Genomic DNA, 25680 nt, shown 5'->3' with positions numbered 1-25680 from the left:
TGTATGTATGTATGTATGTATGTATGTATGTATGTATGTATGTATGTATGTATGTATGTATGTATGTATGTATGTATGTATGTATGTATGTATGTATGTATGTATGTATGTATGTATGTATGTATGTATGTATGTACAGTTGAAGTCGGAAGTTTACATAAACTTAGGTTGGAGTCATTAAAACTCATTTTTCAACCACTCCACAAATGTATTGTTAACAAACTATAGTTTTGGCAAGTCGATTAGGACATACTTTGTGCATGACAGTTTTTCCAACAATTGTTTACAGACAGATTATTTCACTTATAATCCACTGTATCACAATTCCAAAGGGTCAGAAGTTTACATACGCTAAGTTAACTGTGACTTTAAACAGCTTGGAAAATTCCAGAAAATGATGTGATGGCTTTAGAAGCTTCTGATAGGCTAATTGACATAATTTGAGTCAATTGGAGGTGTATATGTGGATGTATTTCAAGGCCTACCTTCAAACTCGGTGCCTCTTTGCATGACGTCATGGGAAAATATAAAAAAAATCAGCCAAGACCTCAGAAAAACAATTGTAGACCTCCACAAGTCTGGTTCATCATTGAGAGCAATTTCCAAACGCCTGAAGGTACTACATTGATCTGTACAATCAATAGTACGCAAGTATAAACACCATGGGACCATGCAGCCGCCATACCGCTCAGGAAGGAGACTCGTTCTGTCTCCTAAAGATGAACGTACTTTGGTGCGAAAAGTGCAAATCAATCCCAGAACAACAGCAAAGGACCTTGTGAAGATGCTGGAGGAAACAGGTACAAAAGTATCTATATCCACAGTAAAACGAGTCCTATATTGACATAACCTGAAAGGCCACTCAGCAAGGAAGAAGCCACTGTTCCAAAACCGCCCAAAAAAAGCCAGACTACAGTTTGCAACTGCACATGGGGACAAAGATCGTACTTTTTGGAGAAATGTCCTCTGGTCTGATGAAACAAAAATAGAACTGTTTGGCCATAATGACCATCGTTATTTTTGGTGGACAAAGGGGGAGACTTAAAAGCCGAAGAACACCATCCCATCCGTGAAGCACAGGGGTGGCATCATCATGTTGTGGGGATGCCTTCCTGCAGGAGGGACTGGTGCACTTCACAAAATAGATAGCATCATGAGGAAGGAAAAATATGTGGATATATTGAAGCAACAGCTCAAGACATCAGTCAGGAAGTTAAAGCTAAAATGGGTCTTCCAAATTGACAATGTCCCAAGCATACTTTCAAAGTTGTGGCAAAATGGCTTAATTAAGGACAACAAAGTCAAGGTATTGGAGAGGCCATCACAAAGCCCTGACTTCAATCCTATAGAAAATTTGTGGGCAGAACTGAAAAAGTGTGTGTGAGCAAGGAGGCCTACAAACCTGACACAGTTACACCAGCTCTGTCAGGAGTAATGGGTCAAAATTCACCCAAATTATTGTGGGAAGCTTGTGGAAGGCTACCAGAAACATTTGAACCAAGGTAAACAATTTAAAGGCAATGCTACCAAATACTAATTGAGTGTATGTAAACTTCTGACCCACTGGGAATGTGATGAAAGAAATAAAAGCTGAAATAAATCATTCTCTCTACTATTATTCTGACATTTCACATTCTTAAAATAAAGTGGTGATCCTTAACTGACCTAAAACAGGGAATTTTTACTAGGATTAAATGTCAGGAATTGTGAAAAACTGAGTTTAAATGTATTTGGCTACAGTGTATGTAAACATCTGACTTAAACTGTAGATGGCATCATGAGGGTGGAAAATTAGGTGGATAAATTGAAGCAGCATCTCAAGACATCAGTCAGGAAGTTAAAGCTTGGTCACAAATGGACAATGACCTCAAGCATACTTCCAAAGTTGTGGCAAAATGGTTTCAGGACAACAAAGTCCAGGTATTGGAGAGGCCATCACAAAGCCCTGACTTCAATCCAATAGAAAATTTGCGTGCAGAACTGAAAAAGCGTGTGTGAGCAAGGAGGCCTACAAACCTGAACAGTTACACCAGCTCTGTCAGGAGGAATGGGCCAAAATTCACCCAACTTATTGTGGGATGCTTGTGGAAGGCTACCCGAGGCGTTTGACCCAAGTTAAACCATTTAAAGGCGATGCTACCAAATACTAATTGAGTGAATGTAAACTTCTGACCCACTGGGAATGTGATGAAAGAAATAAAAGCTGAAATAAATCATTCTCTCTACTATTATTTTGACATTTCACATTCTTAAAATAAAGTGGTGATCTTAACTGACCTAAGACCGAGAATTTGTACTAGGATTAAATATCAGAAATTGTGAAAAGCTGAGTTTAAATGTATTTGGCTAAGGTGTATGTAAACCTCCGACTTCAACTGTATGTATGTATGTATGTATGTATGTATGTATGTATGTATGTATGTATGTATGTATGTATGTATGCATGTATGCATGTATGCATGTATGCATGTATGCATGTATGTATGTATGTATGTATGTATGTATGTATGTATGTATGTATGTATGTATGTAATGTATGTGCGTGCGTGCGTATGTCATTTTGATTTGATTTATTAGGATTTCCATGAGCCGACACCAATGGCGACAGCTAGTCTTATTGGGGTCCGACTTATAGCGAGAAAGACATTACAGACAAAATACTTTACAATTTATATACATTTAAAAATGTTAACATGTAGTGTAATGGTGTGTGTGTATAGACGGTATATGAATAGGAGTTCAGCAGTAGTTCTATAGAATGAGCCTAAACTACAGTATATACATATATAGTGGGTAAAACAGTACGTAAACATGATTAAAAAGTGACCCGTGTTCGATGACTATTTCCATAGGACAGCAGTCTCTAAGGTGCAGAGTGGAGCACCGCGTGGTAGACGGCTGGTCAAAGTAGAAAATAGAAATGCAATATATGTGCAATTGTCTCTTTTCAGAACGTTTTACAAGATAAAAAAAAAGGTCAATGCACAACTTTGTTTCATGTCGAAGAAAATAACGATCAGATCATCACAGATCATACTAAAGTCTTCTATCTGTTTGTTCAACAGCATAGCGTCTTATACAGAGGAAGACCCCATTGCTGCAGACCTGAGGTCAACTACACCTAAGGAATGTTGTGTTAATGAAACACATATGCAGGTAATTTGTGTGCCTGAACACTGACTGAGTGAACTGTCAGCTTCACAGAGGAGATATTTACATGAGTAGTGAACATGGGCTTAATGTAACTTTCTTGTTATCTAGGTGGATCCCACTCCAATGAATGTAGGGGATGGAGGCACAGTGAGCAGAGAGATCAGTGCTCCGATTAAAGCATCTGCTAGCATGGTGGGAAATCCCCCTCAGACGCTGCCCCCTGAGCTCAGAGGAGATGTGCCCCTCAGTCAGCAAAACAAGACCAGCACAGAAACAGACTGTAAAATGCCAGCCAACGTCTGTTCAGACCCTAGCAACTTCAACCATTTCCCAATGGACCCTCCCCCTCAAGAACACAACAATGCTCCAACGTCAGGCCCTCCCCTCATTAGCTCTGACAAGAGAGAAAACAAGAGGTCAGAGGTCCCCAAATCCAAGGCTGATGGTCCTAGGGTCTTTCCCACACATCATTGGCCGTGTGGTACGAAGAACAGCTCTGAGGACCCAGTTAACCCGAGCCACAGTGGTGTGACGTCCAATAAGAAACCACATGTTCAGACCCAGTCAGTGATTAGTCTTCCCGCTGGGTTTCAACACTCAACACTGTTTAAACCAGGCCAGCCTGTTACTTTTCTTCCCTCCACTAATTTCTCATCTCCACTCTGCAAAATCACTCTTCCACCCGCATTGGGTCAGATCGCAGCATTGAGAGAAGCCACAGCCAGCCAGTTTCAGAAGGGGAGTCAACCACTAAGCGCAGCTGCTGGTGTTGCGCCACTGCTGCAGACTTATCCATATCACTTCTCAGTGGGTCAATGTCCAGCACCTCAAAAGAAAACACCCAACTCAACACCCAAACTCAAATGTAACTCGACGTCCAGTAGCAAGAGCTCCAAAGCTGGGAGGGAGCATAAATCCACTATCGCCTCAGTCGTGGCCTCTCCCACGATTGCGCTCCCAATACAGCACCCAGCATTAGGCTCTGCCGCACCAACCCGCTTCACGTTGTCTCCCTCCGCTGCCATCTGCTGTGGCCCGACACTGGCCAGCATCACCACTCAGGGCAGGCTGCTGAACTATGTGGAGAAAGACCTTACGCACCGCAGTGCAGACAAGACATCCGTACGCTTTCTAAAACTGAAAGCTCCATCTGCTGCTGATGACCATGCAGTTGCATGCCCGACTGAAGCAAGAGATGTGCCCCTCGACCTGTCCGCCAAGTCGAAGCGTCCAAAAACGGTCAAAGACCCTCCAAACATGGCTGCCACCACAGAGCATCTCCATAACAAAGCACGTCAGAAAGTTGCCCTCCATCCAAAGAGGCCCCATACTGCCACGTATGGCTCTGCCGCGCCATACCCCATCCTACCCAACACCCAGCGAAATGGGGCTCTAAAGCAGGCTAGTAGGCCCCTAACTCATCAGGGTTTGGAATCCAACTCCTCCTGGGTCAAAGGTTCCTCTCAAGCCCCCATTAATAACCTCCCAGGAACCTATGTAGGTGTGGCCAGCCCCATACTTGCTTCCACCCTGCGTAGCAAAGATGGGAAGGGATCCTTTGAGGACGAGTTCCAGACTTTCGCTAGACAGGAGACTATCTCTATCATTGACCAAGGGGAACACCTGGCCTCAAGGGGAAAGAAGGCATCATTCATGACTAAGGGCAACCAGCACGTATATGGTATCAAGCACCCTAACAGTACCAGCCCAGCTGTAACACAAAACTGTCCCTCTAAGGGGGCTTTCGCCACAGCTCTGCCCGGCTCTGCCAACTCACACTCTCATCAGAAATCTGGAAGTGTCAAAGCAGCAATCCCATACTCCCTCACTGTCCTCAAGCCGTTATGGCAGCGACCAGCACTTCTTCCTCACCAAGGTGCTTCTGTTCAGAGAAAGGTCATTCAAGGTCCTCCCAAGGTCAAGGGGGGCACAGGTTCAGATGTTCCCAAATTTCAGGGTACCCATCAAAGCCCGTCCAGAATGGAAGCCGAAAAGTGGGACAGAACCAAGTCCCCCCTGTCCAACCTTGAGTCCATAGTGAAGCAGAAAGCTCTAGAGACCACTGCATTGACTAGCGAGGGATACTGCCATCTAGCACCTGTGGCATCCAGAAAGCCTGAAGTGGTGAGCTCCCACACTGCGGGCCAGGACATATTGTTACATCAGACTGCTGCTTTTGGATGCCCATCTATCAGATCTGTGGAGACCAACGAGACACTTTCCTTTCAAGGGGATTCCACACAAGTTATGAACAAACTTGAGAAAACGAGTGTCTCTGAGTCCAAAGAAAAGAGTACTGAGAAACATATTAAACTGGGGGAGCAGGCAGGTGGCAAAGAGATACAGGTCTCTGCAAACAGCACCAGCCACCCCCATGCCTTTAGAAGCGGTGGTTCAGCTAACAGAAACAGGATGGACAGCAAATTGGCCCAGGAGTTGGAGGGAGGAACGGTGAAGGAGGAGAATATGGCCCCTGCTGGTCTCGCTCCCCGTGCTAAATTGGAGGGGATTGCCCTATCCATCCTCACTGAGCAGTGTGCAGGGGTAGCCGAGGTGGAGAAGACGAATGGAATTAAAGAGGAGTCTCCCACCAAAGCGAAAGCTGCCATCAGCAAACAGAAGAAGCCCCCTAGTCCAAGGAAGCCGGCAAAGGAGAAGTCTGTGGCGCCAGTGAAGAAAAAGCACGACCAGGAAGCCACTCCAGTTAAGAAAGAACCAGGTCCCAAAAAGGTAAGTTGCTATTCTGCTGTTGCCCTATTGAGAATTCCATTTAGATGAGTTGCTTTGATTATGTGTTGTTTTCAATGGCATGATTGTCTTTTGTTGGCTGAACAAAGAAAGAAAAACCACTACATTCACACACTTGACTCATCCGCATTTATAACATCTTTTTTTTATTTTTTATCTGTGAAATATCAACCGCCCGTCAAAACATACCTACCTGTGTTATTGCATTATGATTCAAGTGTACTGATTTGAAATACAAAAAGGCAGTTCAGTGTTTATACAGGCCAGTTGTTTCTCCGTATGCTCTCCATCACCATCCAAGCTTTATGATCGATTACCTGAATGGTCTATTTAGTGCACTCACTTTGTCCCCTGTGTGTTGCCACGGAAGAAACCATGTGTACCTGTACTGGAGCACAGTCTGTCGCTGGTGGAACCATCCCCACACAGGGATGAGGGGGAGAACACTCGCAAGGAGACAAGCAGCCCGACTGATAACAAGCAGGCTGCTCACAACAAACCAGGTAGGTCTGTCTCTTGTGACAGTCTAGAATAGAACTTCACCTACTACACCTCAGCCAAAGATCTAATCAGAAGTCCTTCGTCACGATTCCTCTTGTCCACTTTGGTTTAGAGCGCTGTGAGTGAGTCTGTTTTTGATGTGGGTTCCACAGGTAGCGTGAGCAGTCCTCTCCTCAGTCCCCAGAGATTTGAGACCCCAGTCTCCCTCAGCAGCCCTGGCAGACCCAGTAAGGAGCCAGCGTCCTTCGAGAGCTCCACCCCCAGGCTGAGGAGGGGCCGGCGGAGGGCTGATGAGGCTCGGCTGGACGACTGGGGCTTCGCTACTCCCTCTCCTCCACCTCCCTCAACTCCTCCTCCCCCTACATACCCACCCCCCCAGCCACCCCGCCGGCCCAGGGGCAGACCGCGCACCAACCCCCTGCCTGAGAAGGCTGAACAGTGCAAGGCCAGGCCCGTCCCCAGCACTGAGGGAGACACCCCGAAACGCAAGAAACGGAACCGCTGCCGGAACAGGAAGTATCAGAATGGGGAGTATATCACGGAGAAGGACAAGGATGGAGACGGAGAGGGGGAGGAAAGATCTGTCCTCACCAGACAGGGTACTCGATCAGGTACGGTTCACCTGGAAATGAAAAATAAAATAGACAGTGCAGTTGAAGGTTTGTTTGGATGTGGACCTTACACAGTGGGCCTTACACAGTGGGCCTTACACAGTGGGCCTTACACAGTGGGCTTTACACAGTGGGCCTTACACAATGCAAAGTTGGGTAGAGATGAGTGACTGAATATAACTGTAAACAGTATAACTGATTTTGAATACAATAGCTTCCCTCTATTTGTAGTTTATTACGTGAAATCGTCCATGTATGTGCCATTAATGCACTCTTTATTTTGGATGGCACACTTCAGCAGAGATGGAAGGCATGTTTACTGTGAAGGGGCTAGCCTCATTGTTTGTGCCTCTAGCTGCCATCCACTACCAAGTGTGAAGATTATACAAGAAGTCTGCCCAAACAAATATTGTGGCTTTATATGAGCCTGTCTGTACACAGCTGGTCATCCTCACCAGCATGAGACCACACCAACATTTACCAACACCCAACATACTGCTTATAAACGTTGAGTAAATCTTTTCTGTGTTGTGCTAGATTTGAGGACTGGCATGTACCCACGCCTCAGTGCCACTCTGACCTGTCGTGGCGCCAGCCCAGAGCCTGGTCACAGGAGGCCCTCGTTCACCCGCTCAGGGTCGGTGCGGCGCCCGGAGAGAGAGGCCTGCCCAGAGCCCAGCGACAAGCCCTCTGGGAAGAGGAAGTTCAAGAGCAAGCACTTGAGTGACACAGACGAGCCCAAGAAGGTAGGAAGTTTAGCAGGCCATAGATCTGGATTTTCTGTTTCCTGCCAAACAAATCCTTGTTGTGAGATACGCCTAAAAGATGAGAGATGAGCCTAAAAGCTTGACTCATGGTGCCCCCTTGTGGCACAAATCTGTACTACGTATTTTGTGCTCTGGCAGCTGATTTCCTCCAGCGCAGAATGTGAGGCCGTTCGTCCTTGCTGTCACACTCTGTCACACACGACTTTCTCATTACCCTGTTTTTTTTATGCAGCTCAAGACCAAGCGTTCCAGCTTGGGCAAGCGCCCTACCTCTGTGGCAACTGATGATGACAGCCCCAACGCTAAGAAACCAGCAGGCCTCCCGGCCACCCCTAAGGGCCCGACCTCCCCTCCAGCCAGTAAAGGAAGAGGAGGGGCACCAGAGTCTCCTCCTAGCAGACCTGTTCCTCCAGAGGTTCGCCGGCTCATTGTCAACAAGAACGCCGGGGAAACTCTGCTACAAAGAGCCGCCCGATTGGGCTACCAGGTACTGCCATTACTCAGGTGGGGTGGGCCCTACACCTCATACCAGACCCTAACCCCAAACAGAATTCAGTTTATCAAACATGAATTGACATTACCGATTACATGTACATTTGAGTCATTTAGCAGACCCTCTTAGCCAAAGTGACTTATAGTTAATGCATTCATCTTAAAATACCTAAGTAGCTAAAGGTTACCTCAATAAGGTAGTTATCAGCAAAGTCATGGCTAGTAGGAAAAGACCAGTTCAAGTGTTGTATTTCCTGTAGGATGTGGTGCACTATTGTCTGGAGAAGGATGTGCGGGAGGTCAATCGGCGTGACAACGCAGGTTACACAGCTCTCCACGAGGCCTGCTCTCGAGGCTGGAGCCACATCGTCCAGGTGCTGCTGAAGTACGGCGCCGACGTCAACTGCAGCGCCCAGGACGGAACACGGTGAGCTTCTAAGCACTACTGAACAGGCTTAATGAGGATATTGTTTGCCATACACTCCTCAGCTGAAGGGTTATGCCTGCAATAAGTCACTTTCTGGGCTATATCTGTTTGATAAAATATAACATTCAAGCTTGGCTTATATGAGATCCGTTGACATGTATGTTTGTTGAAGAAGCGAAAAGTAACACATTTGTGCTTTTGTATTTTGTCAGGCCCATCCATGACGCAGTAGCCAGTGATAATCTACCTGTGGTGTGGATGCTGCTGAACCACGGGGCAGACCCCACCCTGGCCACCTACTCTGGACAGACAGTGGTCAAACTGGCCCAGAGCCCCAGCATGAAGACCTTCCTCAAAGGTACTCTAACCTGTCATCTCCTTAACCTTTGACCCCTGTGACAGACATCACACAACATTGTCACAGATCACTAGCATTGGAGGATTACTCATTTTGTTGATCTTATTGCCATTCATATCCGTGCCTGATGCTGTTTGACATTTCCAGATTTACACCAGAAAACAGACCATTAGATTTTTATTTTACCTTTATTTAACTAGGAAAGTCGGTTAAGAACAAATCCTTATTTAGAATGACGGCCTACACTGGCCAAACCTGGACAACGCTGGGCCAATTGTGGGAGTCCTATAGGTCGGCACAATCACGGCCGGTTGTGATACAGCCTGGAATCGAAGCAGGGTCTGTAGCGACACCCCTACCACTGAGATGCAGTGCCTTAGACCGCTGCGCCGCTCTGGAGCTCACTCAGGAGTCTGTCCTCTTCAGAACGTCACAGGGTAGTGTTTGGTGGCCTTTTTTAATCTGACCCTGAATGTTCTTTGTTTCAGAATACTTCACAGACCTGGAGGGGAGAAGTGACCAGGACCCCAGCTTGCCATGGGAATTCTACAGCAGCTCTGTGTTTGGTAAGAAACCTTTCGCTTGATTGGTTTCTTTTCCTCACCATTGACCTCTGCATCCACTGTTATCTGTGTTATGACTTGATTAGATTGCATAGTGTATATGTCATGATTAGAATGCATAGTGTGGTTGTTAGGAACAGAACAGTCCACTAGGGGAGCCTTAAGCCCATGGTCAAACAAGAGGCTCTTAGTACTTAGAACGAAGGTGAAGCGAGTTCTCCCGGCCATCCTGAGCTCACGTCACTATTTTTTTTTCAGAGACTGGCCAGGAGGCATGCTGGGACTTCCTGCTCTCGCAGCGGGAGGAGGAGAGAGAGGGGAGTAAGGAGAGAGACTCCGATGGGGACTGTCTCCTGTTTGAATTTTCTTCAGAGCCCCTCTTAACCTGCTTCCATGTCCAAGTGTCGTTAACCCAGGGGTGAGTCAACACCAAAGCAGAAAATTCCCTGTCAATGAGTCAAACCAAAGCAGAAAATCCCCTGTCAATGAGTCAACACCAAAGCAGAAAATCACCTGTCAACACAATCATTCAAATACATAGTCCCAGCTTTTCTACCCACATTCTAGTGCTTTTGTTTCTGCTTGTCATTTTAAACCCAGAAGCACCTTTTGAAATCCTTGCAACCACTCTTCAGATTGTTGGATAGGCTCAGCTAGTTGTAATACAAACCTTATGTTTGTCCCTGACAGCTTTTGCAATTGGTTCCTGTTGACGGATGTTCTGAAGCGGCTGAAGATGTCGTCCCGGATATTCCGGGCGCGGTACCCGCACTTGGAGGTGGTGAGCCTGGCGCGGACAGAGCTGTGGAGGCAGGTGTCGGTCAGCCAGGTGAGCACAGCCTCTGCACAGCCTCAGGGAGAGGAAGAGGAGGAGGAGGACAGGGATGAGGGGGAGGGGCTGGTGGAGCTGGTACGCTGTGTACTGGAGCTACAGGGACTGCTGGGTTCCTCCATTCACATCCTACAGGAGGACGAGGAGGAAGGGGACAGGACGGATACAGCCACTCCCTGCAGCCGGTAGCCCACCCTCCTCTCACTCTCAGCCCCTCACACATCCAAACTGTTCCTCTACACATCCCCAGTGTCTCAACCTAACCTCCCCGCGAGCAGCAGATCAAAGTAAACCATGTCTGGAGGCGCCGTCGTAACGGTGGTTGTGGCCAAACTCTGGCTACGCCACTGGGAAGAACACGCCTCACTAATGACCTGTGACCTCCACATTGAGGTGAAATGGGGGCCACGGCAGCGCCACCTCGTGGATGGGTGCTCAGTGCTGGAGGGCAGCTTTCAGGTTCCAGTCTGTAGGTATATTTCAGAATCCAAGAAAAAAAAATCAGAAACCCCCTTTTTTATGATTCTATATGTTTATGTTAATATATGTATATCTTGCCACCAGGGTGAACACATTTGGTTGTAATGTATTTGTGTGGCAAGGGATGGATTATGTTTTAGGATTTTTTTTGGTGTGTGGTTTTGTTCAGTTTGTTCCTTAGGGAAAGCAAATATTTTGGGGTGGGAGATAATCCAAGGCTTTTATCTTGGTGAACTCTTGCGTGCAGCTAAGAGGCTTACAGCCAGGCCAGGCCAGCTAACAGTGGCAGGAAGGCCCTGGGGCCAGATGGTCCCTCCGTTAACCTGGGAGACCCACAGAGAACAGACCACGGACACACACATCTTCCCAGCTAACCGAACCATAGTGATCTAGAATCATGTGGACAACTTTCAGTAACTGCGAGGAAGTGCCACATGGTATCTGTGGAGTCCAGGGTCCTCTGGTTAACCTTCACTTTGCTGCATAAGACTGACTCCTGGGAGGGGTTGGATAGGTATCCTTTTACTGCTCCTTGCTCATCACTCCTCCGTCCTCCTCATTGCGCTACAGACGGACTCCAACGTGCTTTGTGGCGCGTGTGTTTTATTTACACTGTTTGTGCTTAATTTAATGGTCATTAATATATTTGAAAAAAAATCTTTGTATGGTTGGTGCTTCATTTGAAATGTACAATTAAGGATTCCTTTATCCTTCCCGAGATTTTCGTTTTTTCCCTTATTGCAAACAGTATTTTAACAAGCAAAAGTACAGTTTTATTGTACTGGTGCTAAGCTAGAATTTGTGTTGACAATCAATGAAGTTTTTGTTTGAAGTTAAAAACCAATAAATTATATTTAATTAAGGTGAAGTGACAGAAATGTAAAGAGAGTATAGTTTCATTACCTATGATGGAGAAAGTGGAATACATCTAGTCTGGAGAAGAGGACAATAATGTACTGCTTTGTGTGAGTGCTGTTAAAACAGGTTAACCTTTGATTTGATTATTTTTTATGAAATCAACCAGAATAAAGCATGATTGTGAAGTATTGTTTGTGGGTATTCATTTCACTCTTCTGAAAGCATACCCATCTAGCACATTTACTTCCTTGGAAGCTGCGGGAATGTACGTTTTTGGTTTCCCATTGGTTCTGGGAACGAAGCCATGCGCTTCCTGACCGGTAAAACTGAATGTTTTTAAACGTTCTGAGAATGGAAGTGAAAATTATACCTGTTCTGGGAACGTAATTATTTTTAGGTTGCATCAAGGTTCTGAGAATGTTTTACTATGGTTCCCTGAATGTTTTCCTCTGAGGTTTTATTAACGCTCTGAGAAAAGAAATGATACGTTATTTGGAGGTTTTTGAATAACTTCCTTAACTTACACTGAATGTTTCAAGTCTTTTTAATAACAATTCTTCTATCTTATTTTGGGTTTACATTTTTTGAACTCCAATCACAGATAGGCATTATTCATGGAAAAACATATTTTTTATTGTAACAACACAGCATCAGTGAGATTCAACCCTATAATATTTTGTTCACTAGCCATGGAATTAGTTCACCCGCGCCACCAGGATGGAGCTAGCATGCTACGTTGTTTTTTTCTCCCATATAAAGGTGTTCATTTTATTGTATTTAAACAGACCCCATTTCAAAGGAAACGAGCTCTCATTAAAATCAGGTGTGGCCAATTACTGGGTGCGGCCAACACCTGAACACACTTAACAGGATAGAGGGAGTTTTGTTGATACTGAGAATGGAATGTATATGTTTTTAAATAACATTCTTAGAACCTTCTCTGAACATTACTAAAATGTTCTTATGGGAAGTTTTCTTATCATTCTCTGAATAATTTATGAACATGACTTGAAATAGAACCATGAGGAAATGTTATGCTGAAGTACTGAAATTCAACACAGAAGAACATCGTTAACAAACATTCTTGGAACAATTTGAGAACATTACTTTTAAATAGAACCATAAGGAAACCTGTAGGAAACATTATGCTGAAGTACTGAAATTCCCACTGAAAAATGTTGTTTCTTTAACGATCTCTGAACTATTTCAGAACATTCCCAATGTCAAACCAGTTGGAGAACATTCCTAGAACATTACCAAAATTGAAATGAAATGTAACTATGTTTGAACTCTAAGGAAATGTTCTGTTAAAGTAATAAACACCAAGAAAATGTGCTGAGAATGTTCCAGAGCCAAGCAACTATCCTGCACCATTCCCAGGAAGTTGTGGGAAGGTTGTATGTGAAATAACCGTAGGACAACCACGCTCTCACCAAACATATGGTTCTCAGAACGTTATGTGCTATCTGGGTGTATTATATTTACAGTCAGTTGCTCTGAGCTCATTTTAAGATAATGCTTACCACAACCTTTTACATTTTAGACTGTATTGTGTAAGTCTAAAGGAAGACCGAGAGATAGGTGTGGTGCGAGGCACACGAATGTTCGCTGGAACTTGGTCGTAATCCTCTGACTGGTGATAAATCGACGTCTTGAAGAGGTGTATGTAACCTACCCAATCTTATCATCAGCCTAATGACCATGATTGCCAATAACCTCAAGAAATGTATAGCCTACATAGGCCCACTGTAAATTAGAAATTCACTTCTCTGAAATATCATTCAGAACTTGCACTGTCAAGCAAATATCCATCTTCGTATGAAATTCAAAGGTACACAGCATGACTCAAACCCCAGCATGGTGCTGTGATAAGGATTTGATGATCTCCACAAAAGAGAACTAGTGACCCAGTCTCGTGCCATAAATCAGTAAAGCTGGAGGGGTGCAAAGTGTAGAAGCCTACCTGCGTCAAGCCACGGCCATCTTGCTGTATCACCACTAGTTTTAATTTAACTGGGTTTGGTTTTTGCAATTGAAAATACTTGTATTTTTTTAAACCTTTATTTAACTAGGCAAGTCAGTTAAGAACAAATTCTTATTTACAATGACAGCCAACTGGCGAACAGTGGGTTAACTGCCTTGTTCAGAATGACAGATTTGTACCTTGTCAGCTCGGGGATTAAATCCAGCTACCTTTTAGTTACTGGCCCAACATTCTAACCACTAGGCAAGTCTATTTATTGCCACCCGCCGCTGCCAATGCTGATGATGATATAATTCTGCGTAACATAATAAATGTGTCATTATAGGATATTTTAGAACACTCTTTGAAAAACTCTCTTGAGTATCCAGTATTTACATTGTGATGCCCATATACATTTCTATTTTCAAAATAGATTTTCCACCAGATGGCATTGTGTTCATAGAGAAACATGGGGAATTAGTTGCACTTACAAATGATGGAGTAGTTGTGACCAAGCTGTGCGTTGCACAAATATGCCACCTGTGTCAAAGTTGCCAATGTGTGAGAGTGTGCATACATTCTACGACATCTATATAGAACAGGGCTCTCCAACCCTGTTCCTGGAAAGCTACGTTCCTGTAGGTTTTCACTCCAACCCCAGTTGTAACTAACCTGATTCAGCTTATCAACCAGCTAATTATTCAAATTAGGCATGTTAGATTAGGGTTGGAGCTAAAACCTACAGGACAGTAGCTCTCCAGGAACAGGGTTGGAGAGCCTGTTATAGAATGATCTATCCTGGGGCTGTCCCAGACAGTCCTTGATTAGAGGGGCACAATTAAAAAATGCAGTGGAACTAGATTAGAAGTCCAGAGTTGAGTTTGAAGGGTCTATCCTAGACTTTTTTTCCTCCATTTTCCCTTTTTTCCCCATCTCCCATTCTGTTACACTAATGACAGAGTTAAACTGATTTAGACCTGTGACACCAGGTGGGTACAGTTAATTAGCAGGTAGAAGAGAAAGCCAGCAGGCTCCGGAACTCGTTGGGTAAGAGTTGAATACTCCTGGGATAGACCATTGAGACAGTGTTTCTATAAATGAAATGTGTGCCTTCACCTGATCCGTCTTGAAGAAAGGATGTATGGACATGTCATGTTTGCATTGTATGCTTGGAAACTCGCAAGTACCAGGGTGCCAGCGGGGTATATCTAAAGCTGCCTGTTAATATCTCCTTTTCTGCTTTTCCAGATGATAGGTGCATCTGACAGCCTGGATGTCATCCTGGTTAGGTTTCCAGGGATGTAATACAGGAAATATTGATATGCAACTAAGCCATGATAGCATATCTCATGAGATTTCTCATGAAGTCATAAAAGGTGTTGGTCACTGAGCAAAAATGACAAGACATGAGTAAAAAGTGTTTTAAAACCTCGGAGTACATGTACAGTACCAGTCAAAAGTTTGGACACACCTACTCATTCCAGGGTTTTTCTTATTTTTTACTATTTTCTACATTGTAAAAGTTACTGCTTATTTGAGCTGTTCTTGACATGATATGGACTTGGTCTTTTACCAAATATCATCTGTATAACACCCCTTCCTTGTCACAACATTTCTGATTGGCTCAAACACATTAAGAAGGAAAGAAAATCCAAGGCACGCCTGTAAACTGAAATGCATTCCAGGTGACTACCTCATGAAGCTGGTTGAGAGAATGCCAAGCGTGTGCAAATCTGTCATCAAGGCAAAGGGTGGCTACTTTGAAGAATCTAAAATATAAAGTATATTTTGATTTGTTTAACACTTTGGTTACTGCATGATTCCATATGTGTCATTTCATAGTTGTGATGTCTTCACTATTATTCTACAATGTAGAAAATAGTCAAAATGAAGAAAAACTATTGTGTCCAACCTTTTGACGGGTACTGTATGTCAACACACAGATTCAGCAGCCAGCATGGCTAAAACATGACACTGACATACCAAAAGAACAAGCCCCTCATTGCGGGGGCCCCCTTAATTTTTGTGCACTTTGCAACCCCCAAAGTTACGAGAGTTCAGCACTTCTGCAACGCTTCTTCTGTACAGTCTGACAGAGCTAGAGTCAATCAATTCGTTCTAGGTAGCAAGTTCTTTACAGATATGAATGTTCCAAGAGTGAACCCTTAGTTAACATAGCCCCCTAAAACCTACATGACAGTAGCTCTCCAGGAACATGGTTGGAGAGCCCTGTTATAGAATGACAGTGTTTAACTCTGTCATTATTGTAGCAGAATGGGAGATCAAAAAGTATAGGATAGATAGACCCTTCAAACTCAACTCTGGACCTCGAAGCCAGTTCCACTGCATTCTTTCATTCTCCTCCTCTAACCAGGGACTGATTTAGACCTGGGACACCAGGTGGGAGCAATTAATTATCAGGTTGAACTGAAAACCAGCAGGCTCCGGACCTCGTAGGGTAAGAGCTGAATACACGTGGTCTAGGGGTACGTACATGCAATGATGTGAAGATGTATCATTGTTTTATATGCTCAACTGCTTTGAAAAATGTGTTTTCTGTACAATCGTACTTGATTTATCTATAATATCCATACTGTGTAAGTGATTATCAAAAATCTGGCAATTGGATGCCAAAGATTGCATACATTTGAATGCTTTGACAAGGGTGGAAGGCTCAGCTGCTGATAGCCCTGTAAATTGAGCGTCATGACATCATACATGGATCCAGATTTGAGATCCACCCATTCACCGAGCCCCTGGGATCCTGCTGCGTTCATTGGCCATCTGTTGTTTTAGGGCAGTGAATTCTGATTGGTTTTAAACGAGGGCAAGTCTCTACAAGACCTGCTGACTGACAAACATGGAAAAGAGAAGGAAGATAGAGCGCAGAAGGCACGTAGTGGTTTTTAATTCCTATATGGAAACCTTATTGACAAAAAAGGGCAGAATGGATAGCTTTAATACAGAAGATGATGTGATATATCAGTCAAGCTTTAGGGGGAGGGGAACAACGGACTGTTACATCAGCGAGATGGCCTCATTTTTACTCCGAATTAAACTGATATTATGAACTGGGTGGTTCGAGCCCTGAATGCTGGTTGGCTGACAGCCACGGTATATGAGACCGTATACCACGGGTATGACAAAACATGTATTTTTACTGCTTTAATTGCATTGGAAACCGGATTATAATAGCAATAAGTCACCTCTGGGGTTTGTGGTATATTGCCAATATACCATGGCTAAGGGCTGTGTTCAAGCACTCCGCGTTGCGTCGTGTGTATGAACAATCCTTAGTCGTGGTATATTGGCCATATACCACACCTCCTCGGGCCTTATTGCTTAAATATCACACCCTTGTCAAAATAAGACATTACATTAAAACATATAAACTCACTTTCCAGTTCTTTGCAAAACATATTTTAATCATGTTAGGAGTCTTTCCCTGCAGCTGCACCCTGTTGACAATTCTTTCAGGAATATTTGCATGTTCTTCCACAGAAGAGGTAAACCTGTTCTCCCAAATGTTCCTTAGGCTCCCTTCTTGTGGACCTCCTCTACCCCTTCCCTTTTGCCTGCTTTCTCAAGGTTCATGGAGGTTGTCTGTAGTTTTTTTTCGCCAAGCCTTGGGTTATGCAACAGTCTTCTTTGAAACCCACAAAGGGAGGTCCTGTTCGCTTGGCTTGTCTCTAGAACTCAGCCTAGAATACTCCATTTTCACCCGTTTCCTTTTCAAACGACTTACCATATCACTCTGCTGAGGACCACTCCATGATGTCCAGAATCTTAAATATGCTACAGCGGACACTTACTGTATTAGTTCTCTGGTTTTCAGCCATTACTTTTTACTTCACCAGTCATTGTAATTGAGAATATGAATGTGAAAGTCAAAATCTAGCTAATGAGAACATGTGTAGTCGAACATATTCCTTGACTCATGATTTGTAATGAAACTGCTTATTGCCATCTTATTTTGATGTATTACTTGACTAATTGTTCAAATTAGAAATATACTTCCTCTTTTTGCCGTTTCATCTAAGGGTTTGTATGAAGGGGTTGTTTTGAACTTCCGTACAAGTGTACGCCACATATTGAATCATAAAAAGCCTCTTAGCTATCGACTACTCCACAGAGTCTTGCAAAGCAATGCACGAGCAGTTCACAGACAGACATGCTGAGCAATGCAAAGATGACACTGTTGCTCATCATTGCAGGTATTATTAATACTCTGACCTCCAATGCCACTGTAGTTGGTTAATCTGCTGCTATCTTTGACTTAACGGACAGATACTCTAAGCTCCTGAGGGATAAATATATCAGGAGACTTAGGAGGGAGAGTAACAGTCTGTCACATATATTTCCACATCAGATTTCACACTGTAATTGACCAGCCTTGGCCAGACTGTTGCATTCAGACAATCAATCAGCACGTATACAGCAGGCTCTTTATAGTCTAGACACCACTTGCAGGTCATGGATCACAGATGCACTTTTGAACTTTATATCTTGATTTTGTTCACGTGTCAATGGAGAAAGTTATTTTCAAATCTCATGTGCATCTTATAGCAGCATATTCCCTAACAGCTAGACTATTAATGCTGGTTTGAATCATTAAAATGACTTGATTATATTTTATAGAATATAAGGTATTGTATGTGGAGGAGAGAGCTCCCTTGATTTGGGTTATCTTACAAGGGGAAAAGTGAATCTGCCGTGAGAGTTCAGGTCTTGTCTTGTGGAAGAGCTCATGGTGGAATCGCTGACTTGCTCCATGCACACACACATAGCCGTTGCCATTGTCTTGTCCTTGTCTTGCAGATTAGATTAATTGAAATTTCCCCACCAAGGATGGATGCAAGCACTGACCTGTGGAGAACTCAGCCTTTTAATCTGTCTCTGTATCCTCCAAGCTCTGCCATTGAGAACAGGCCTCTTACATGGGGGTTGAAAGGCCAGCGAAACTGATGTTTATCATCTGACAATTACCGTAAGCTGATTCCTAGTAGAAAACAAAGACATTTGTGCTATAGATACAGTGCCTTGCGAAAGTATTCGGCCCCCTTGAACTTTGTGACCTTTTGCCACATTTCAGGCTTCAAACATAAAGATATAAAACTGTATTTTTTTGTGAAGAATCAACAACAAGTGGGACACAATCATGAAGTGGAACGACATTTATTGGATATTTCAAACTTTTTTAACAAATCAAAAACGGAAAAATTGGGCGTGCAAAATTATTCAGCCCCCTTAAGTTAATACTTTGTAGCGCCACCTTTTGCTGCGATTACAGCTGTAAGTCGCTTGGGGTATGTCTCTATCAGTTTTGCACATCGAGAGACTGAAATTTTTTCCCATTCATCCTTGCAAAACAGCTCGAGCTCAGTGAGGTTGGATGGAGAGCATTTGTGAACAGCAGTTTTCAGTTCTTTCCACAGATTCTCGATTGGATTCAGGTCTGGACTTTGACTTGGCCATTCTAACACCTGGATATGTTTATTTTTGAACCATTCCATTGTAGATTTTGCTTTATGTTTTGGATCATTGTCTTGTTGGAAGACAAATCTCCGTCCCAGTCTCAGGTCTTTTGCAGACTCCATCAGGTTTTCTTCCAGAATAGTCCTGTATTTGGCTCCATCCATCTTCCCATCAATTTTAACCATCTTCCCTGTCCCTGCTGAAGAAAAGCAGGCCCAAACCATGATGCAGCCACCACCATGTTTGACAGTGGGTATGGTGTGTTTAGGGTGATGAGCTGTGTTTCTTTTACGCCAAACATAACGTTTTGCATTGTTGCCAAAAAGTTCAATATTGGTTTCATCTGACCAGAGCACCTTCTTCCACATGTTTGGTGTGTCTCCCAGGTGGCTTGTGGCAAACTTTAAACAACACTTTTTATGGATATCTTTAAGAAATGGCTTTCTTCTTGCCACTCTTCCATAAAGGCCAGATTTGTGCAATATACGACTGATTGTTGTCCTATGGACAGAGTCTCCCACCTCAGCTGTAGATCTCTGCAGTTCATCCAAAGTGATCATGGGCCTCTTGGCTGCATTTCTGATCAGTCTTCTCCTTGTATGAGCTGAAAGTTTAGAGGGACGGCCAGGTCTTGGTAGATTTGCAGTGGTCTGATACTCCTTCCATTTCAATATTATCACTTGCACAGTGCTCCTTGGGATGTTTAAAGCTTGGGAAATCTTTTTGTATCCAAATCCGGCTTTAAACTTCTTCACAACAGTATCTCGGACCTGCCTGGTGTGTTCCTTGTTCTTCATGATGCTCTCTGCACTTTTAACGGACGTCTGAGACTATCACAGTGCAGGTGCATTTATACGGAGACTTAATTACACACAGGTGGATTGTATTTATCATCATTAGTCATTTAGGTCAACATTGGATCATTCAGAGATCCTCACTGAACTTCTGGAGAGAGTTTGCTGCACTGAAAGTAAAGGGGCTGAATATTTTTGCACGCCCAATTTTTCAGTTTTTGATATGTTAAAAAAGTTTGAAATATCCAATAAATGTCGTTCCACTTCATGATTGTGTCCCACTTGTTGTTGATTCTTCACCAAAAAATACCGTTTTATATCTTTATGTTTGAAGCCTGAAATGTGGCAAAAGTCGCAAAGTTCAAGGGGGCCGAATACTTTCGCAAGGCACTGTATATGTGGTGGGCAAAGAAAACCCTGGGAAAAACAGAGTTTCAACAACAGAATACATTCCATGCATATCTACTGTAGCCTGGTATATTTACCTCACATATAGTACAGAATTGACATAGGATCAACATAGGTACACAATACCAGTGAAAACAAGGATATTTTATTGACCTAATTAGATCAAGCTAATAGAGCAGTGGTGTGTACAGGGCTGGGTGGGCCTTCAGTGTGTTGCGAGAGACACTCTGTGTCAGACACTGGCCGTTAGCAGAGCCAGCTGGGCTCGACGCCCACTCGCCTGTTACGTAAGCGCCAACATTCCATGCCTATACGTTCTGCACAAAGAAGGCATACTGATCAGGCTAAGTCTGTCCAAGGCAGGGGAGAGACCAAGCTCCTACTCACCTGAAGGGGATGATGCTGTGCCAACAATGAATACTGACTGCTCAGATAACAGGGAGATCTGGGTGGATTTCCTCCTGTCCTATTGGTATATACACACAAGCCAGAGACCAGATTCCCCTTGTAGACAAACTAATGTTTCTTCCCCCCCCAAAGGAAACCTTTAAAACCCATTATTTGATTTACTTGTCTTGTTAACTGACCATTCAGAATCTCAATATCTATAGGCTTGTGTTCCCTGCAGCTAATTTACCACGAATACACACACACACACACACACACACACACACACACACACACACACACACACACACACACACACACACACACACACACACACACACACACACACACACACACACACACACACACACACACACACACAGGGCCGAGGATTGAGATGGTACAAGAAGGGCCTGGCACAGCCCAGCCTGTATGAAGGCTGGGGGGGCCTGGCTGGGCACTGAAGGACCTCAGTGGGAAAGCATCTGCCCAAATGAGAACACTGTGTTCCCGACTCCACAACTGCTTCCCAGGCTGCTAGAACAAAAGACTTGAAGCCAGTCCGAGTAAATTGTGCAAAGACGGCCTTCTCCACCTTTTTACTGATAAAGCGTTAGGGTTGCTTTGTTTTTCAAATATGGCATGCAAAAGATTGATCACTGAGAAAATCATAGATGAGATTGCTAAGCAACGCATGATTTGACTCAAAGCATGCATCGCTTGGCATCCTTTGACATTATTATGCAGACTTTATTTAGTGTTATCAACCACTATGCATAGTTAACTAAATTGATTATCATACTTACAAACCAGAGACAAATATCAGCCCATTTCTAGTATAAAGGCTTAAAATGCCTAATGTGCCTTTATGAGGTGGCAGGGTAGCCTAGTGGTTAGAGCGTTGGACTAGTAACCGGAAGGTTGCAAGTTCAAACCCCCGAGCTGACAAGGTACAAATCTGTTGTTCTACCCCTGAACAAGCAGTTAACCCGCTGTTCCTAGGCTGTCATTGAAAATACGAATTTGTTCTTAACTGACTTGCCTGGTTAAATAAAGGTTCAAAAAAATGAGCATAGTTCAAGGACAGGCACTTTTTTATTGCTAAAGCCATTATGCAGATGGATAACTTGTCAAATATACTTCCTGAAATACTATCCACTTTGGTGAGGGAGGGAAACTCCCTGTAATTTCCTTGGCTTTATGTTCTTCCAATGTCCTCCTCACCATTTAAGAGATGTTCCCATTGCCAGGAATGTTAGTAATGACTTGATAGAGCATGCTGGTTCTCATAAGACTTGTGCAGTACAAGGCAGGGTATTGTAAGGCTACACCCCATGGGCTGTTGTGTGAGCATATCCAGCCAGGTTATTTTACTAAATAGCAATGCCTAGAAACACTAACAGTAGACAGCCAGGCTGTATACATTACAATACACAGGAACCCTACAAATGACTTCCAATTTGAATGACCTGTTTACTTGCTGGTTGACCAATGGACTCCAAAGACCTGATGTGTTTTTTTTGTTGCTATTACTCCCTGTGAACTTGGATATTTCATTCAAGCATGCCAGTATGTTTCAATCAAACATATTCAGTATGCAGGTGTTTACTCTTGGAGCAGCACTGTTGACATAGTGAGGCGGGAATATACCTGAGCAAGCAGTTGATTAAACCAGAAACAGGCCATGCCAATCAGTTAAAGATAGACACCACCGCTTTGCAACTGAGTAAGGGCTCAACTCAATGAATTGACCTTCAGCAACAATTCAGGTCAGGTCATCCATTTGATTTGGCCATACATTCATCCACTCTACCTCGTGAAGATTTATCTGAGAGCCCTGTCTGTGTGGCTGTGTGGTTAAATGTCTAGCCCGTGCCAGATGAAAGTGTTGCAGCAGTTGAGCATCCGTTGTCAGCGACTACTAGCAGGGAACAGGAGGTATGGCTGGGGCAGCTGGCTGAGATGGGCCAGCCAACGGGACCGCTCCCTGCCAAGTGTCAGTGATCACGCCGTCGCACGCTGACCCACGGCATGGGCAACAGATTCACAATTTATAGAGCCTCAGAAGGGTCTTGCAACACAGACACTCTCATGTGTCCGTCAGTGTCGCTCCGCTAGCCAATTCCCCCCTTGGTCACATTGCACTGCATCCATTCCCCTTCACAGAGAGAGAGAGAGAGAGAGAGAGAGAGAGAGAGAGAGAGAGAGAGAGAGAGAGAGAGAGAGAGAGAGAGAGAGAGAGAGAGAGAGAGAGAGAGAGAGAGAGAGAGAGAGAGAGAGAGAGAGAGAGAGAGAGAGAGAGAGAGAGAGAGAGAGAGAGAGAGAGAGCTGGCAAAGCACTCATCTCCATAACCTCGACACCAGTGTCAAGAGTTGAGTATCAAGGACATACAGCCAATTGTCTTGCCGTTACATAGAGATGGCTTTGTTACTTAAAATACCGAACACCTGGTTAGATTTGGACAGTTACTGCATTCAACTGTCGCTGCATTTGTCGGACACTCACAGGCCATATGTAGACAAGAAATATTGCAGTGTTTTCAAACGTGACTCTTGGTTCATAATCATGTCCCAATTACTGACAGACCATGGTGAAATGTATCACAACCACACCATGTGAAACTTACTCAAATCTGAGAGGCAATGAGTGTGATCGTACCCCTTTGCTGTATAGAGTTTCTGAAGACATTTAGTTGGTCCTAACGGCCAGTGCTGAGCAATGTGACTATAGGGGCCTCACGCCATTTAGGAAAGGGATTCAGATATTATGCTATTAAAAACCATTTTCAATTCTTGAAAGTACATTTTCAATTAATTCATTTCAGTTCTGATCCTGAAATGACTAAGAAATGAACCCCATTTTGTTTGGATCACTGTATTAATCCAGTCACGCTTCACAGACAAAGGTCAACAATAATCTACACTTGAGTATTCAGTCCATTGACTATATCAACAAATGGTGCTAAAATGTGTCTCCCGCACACAGACAACTTATCCTCTCTGATAGCCAACAGTCGTTGGGACGTAATGTGAAGAAACCCAATTCCCATTCATATCAACCGGCTGTCCCACTATTTGTGGTTGACCCAGTTCACTTGAGTGGGCTGAAGGATTGACCAACTTTGCTACAGCGATTTTTTTGTCCAGATATTTCCCGACATACATTGAGAGCATCTACAGAGAAGACTCAGGAACCCAGCTTCATATAAATGTGCTCTCGTAGTCATAGCTTAATACATGAGCCTTTCATGCCCCAACGTGCTTTGTGTTGGGTCAGAGTAGCCCTTTTAGCAGTGCTCTCTCACCCCTCATGTCCCTCTCAGTCTCTGCAATCTTTTAATCACTGCTGTGCCTTTGAGGGGGAAAAAAGCATTGTTACCCTATTGGCTGCTGTTGGTGGAGCTGTTGTTGGTGGAGCTGTTGCTAAGGGAAGGGTTGAGAGGGTAATGGAGGTGGGAGATTGCCGTTTGAGGAAGCCATATGGATAATTTGTGTTTGATACACATCAAGCATAGACAGATATATTGAGGTCTAAAATTATTGGCAACTTTTATAAATATGAGCAAAAAAATATTTTAAAAATACAAATACTGAGCTATATTGTACTCCAAAAATACTAAATAAAAATACTGAGCTATATTGTACTCTCAAAAATATACTCAGAGATGAAGTGCTAAAAATTCTCTAAAAGATAGGGGTCGAAAGTATTGGCACCCCTGTTTTCAATACTCCAGCACCCTGAGCCTTGAAATAATTTACATTTTGAGCATACAATATAGCTCAGGGTGTGTATTATGTATTTTTTGCTCATCTTTATCAAGAAATTCTGACCTGTTGTGTTGATTTTACAAACGGTAACGACTCCATTGGGTTAGCATCTGCATTGCTTGCTCTTTGGGGTTTTAGGCTGAGTTTTTTGTAGAAGTACTTTGTGACATCTGATGTAAGCTGTATACATACATTTGATTAAAGTAATTCAATGACCCATATTAAGAAAAATGTAATGGTCTTGTTTCAGCGCTTTGAGAAGTGTTCTGAATGATTAAACAGAGCAATATTCTTTAGGTCAAAGACCAGATTATTTATGCCATGAATCTTTAGCTGTATGCTCCTTTTTATTAATCCCATCTCTCGTCCGAGTCAAACAAGATTGTGTGATATGCAGGTTGAACAATTGCCAGCTGATTGTTGAGGAAACTGGTTAAACAGCCATTGATATTTTGACTGAGGAACAAAGGAAAAAAGTCATGAACTCTTAGGTTAAATCAGTCCTGTGTTTGACTCAATGAAAGCACTGTAAATCAGTTATAAACCTACATTTCCTTAACCAGGCCCACTGCAGCCATCACTTGCATGAGAAGTCACACCTTAGGGAATTGAGCCATGAGCTCAACGCAGGAAATAGTTAAGGGTCAAATGATCACAGCTAGAAGTTTCCCTTCCAGCTAAATATTACTAACAGATATACAATAACTGCATCAATGTTCACCCAAGGTCATTCCAGGGCAAGTGGCAGGGCTCATGGCGCGCCATAAGCCTCATACTATGCAAGTTAGTGCCCAGACTTGCGGTAAACTCTCAGGGAAGCCTGTATTGCAAAGACAACAGCAATTGTACAGAACAGAAATCAGTGCTCATGTTATAGCATGTCAAAGTTACCTTCTAGTCTTAACAGGAATCTGCCACAAACATCAGCAAGTAACATTTGGAATGCAGACCAAGCGAGGGCCTATGCTATATAGACTGGCAACTAAACCAGGGATGAAACTACTAGAATGAAAATGGCATAGCCATTGGCCCTTAAGTCTAGTCAATACCACTCCTTGACATTACCTGCACACAAATTTGAGCCGAATACAAAAC

General features: G+C 43.6%; 1 protein-coding gene across 4 annotated transcripts in view; it reads left to right on the top strand.

The window, feature by feature from the left end:
- Nucleotides 1-11980, top strand: part of bcorl1 (BCL6 corepressor-like 1) — a 42853-nt gene extending 30873 nt beyond the window's left edge. For all 4 annotated transcript variants that reach the window (XM_046295351.1, XM_046295352.1, XM_046295350.1 and 1 more), the window contains exons 2-12: nucleotides 3066-3156; nucleotides 3262-5883; nucleotides 6272-6404; nucleotides 6555-7013; nucleotides 7551-7759; nucleotides 8013-8267; nucleotides 8533-8699; nucleotides 8912-9057; nucleotides 9546-9623; nucleotides 9879-10038; nucleotides 10311-11980. In XM_046295351.1, coding sequence (XP_046151307.1) covers nucleotides 3151-3156; nucleotides 3262-5883; nucleotides 6272-6404; nucleotides 6555-7013; nucleotides 7551-7759; nucleotides 8013-8267; nucleotides 8533-8699; nucleotides 8912-9057; nucleotides 9546-9623; nucleotides 9879-10038; nucleotides 10311-10641 — 4566 coding nt within the window. In that variant the 5' untranslated portion in view covers nucleotides 3066-3150 and the 3' untranslated portion in view covers nucleotides 10642-11980. The remainder of the gene's footprint in view (nucleotides 1-3065; nucleotides 3157-3261; nucleotides 5884-6271; nucleotides 6405-6554; nucleotides 7014-7550; nucleotides 7760-8012; nucleotides 8268-8532; nucleotides 8700-8911; nucleotides 9058-9545; nucleotides 9624-9878; nucleotides 10039-10310) is intronic.
- The last annotated feature ends 13700 nt before the right edge of the window (nucleotides 11981-25680 follow it).

Source organism: Oncorhynchus gorbuscha, linkage group LG13 (genome assembly GCF_021184085.1).
Source record: "Oncorhynchus gorbuscha isolate QuinsamMale2020 ecotype Even-year linkage group LG13, OgorEven_v1.0, whole genome shotgun sequence".
In the NCBI taxonomy this organism is placed as follows: domain Eukaryota; kingdom Metazoa; phylum Chordata; class Actinopteri; order Salmoniformes; family Salmonidae; genus Oncorhynchus; species Oncorhynchus gorbuscha.
Note: the sequence above shows the minus strand (reverse complement) of the source record. Positions and strands in the feature narration are given on the sequence as shown.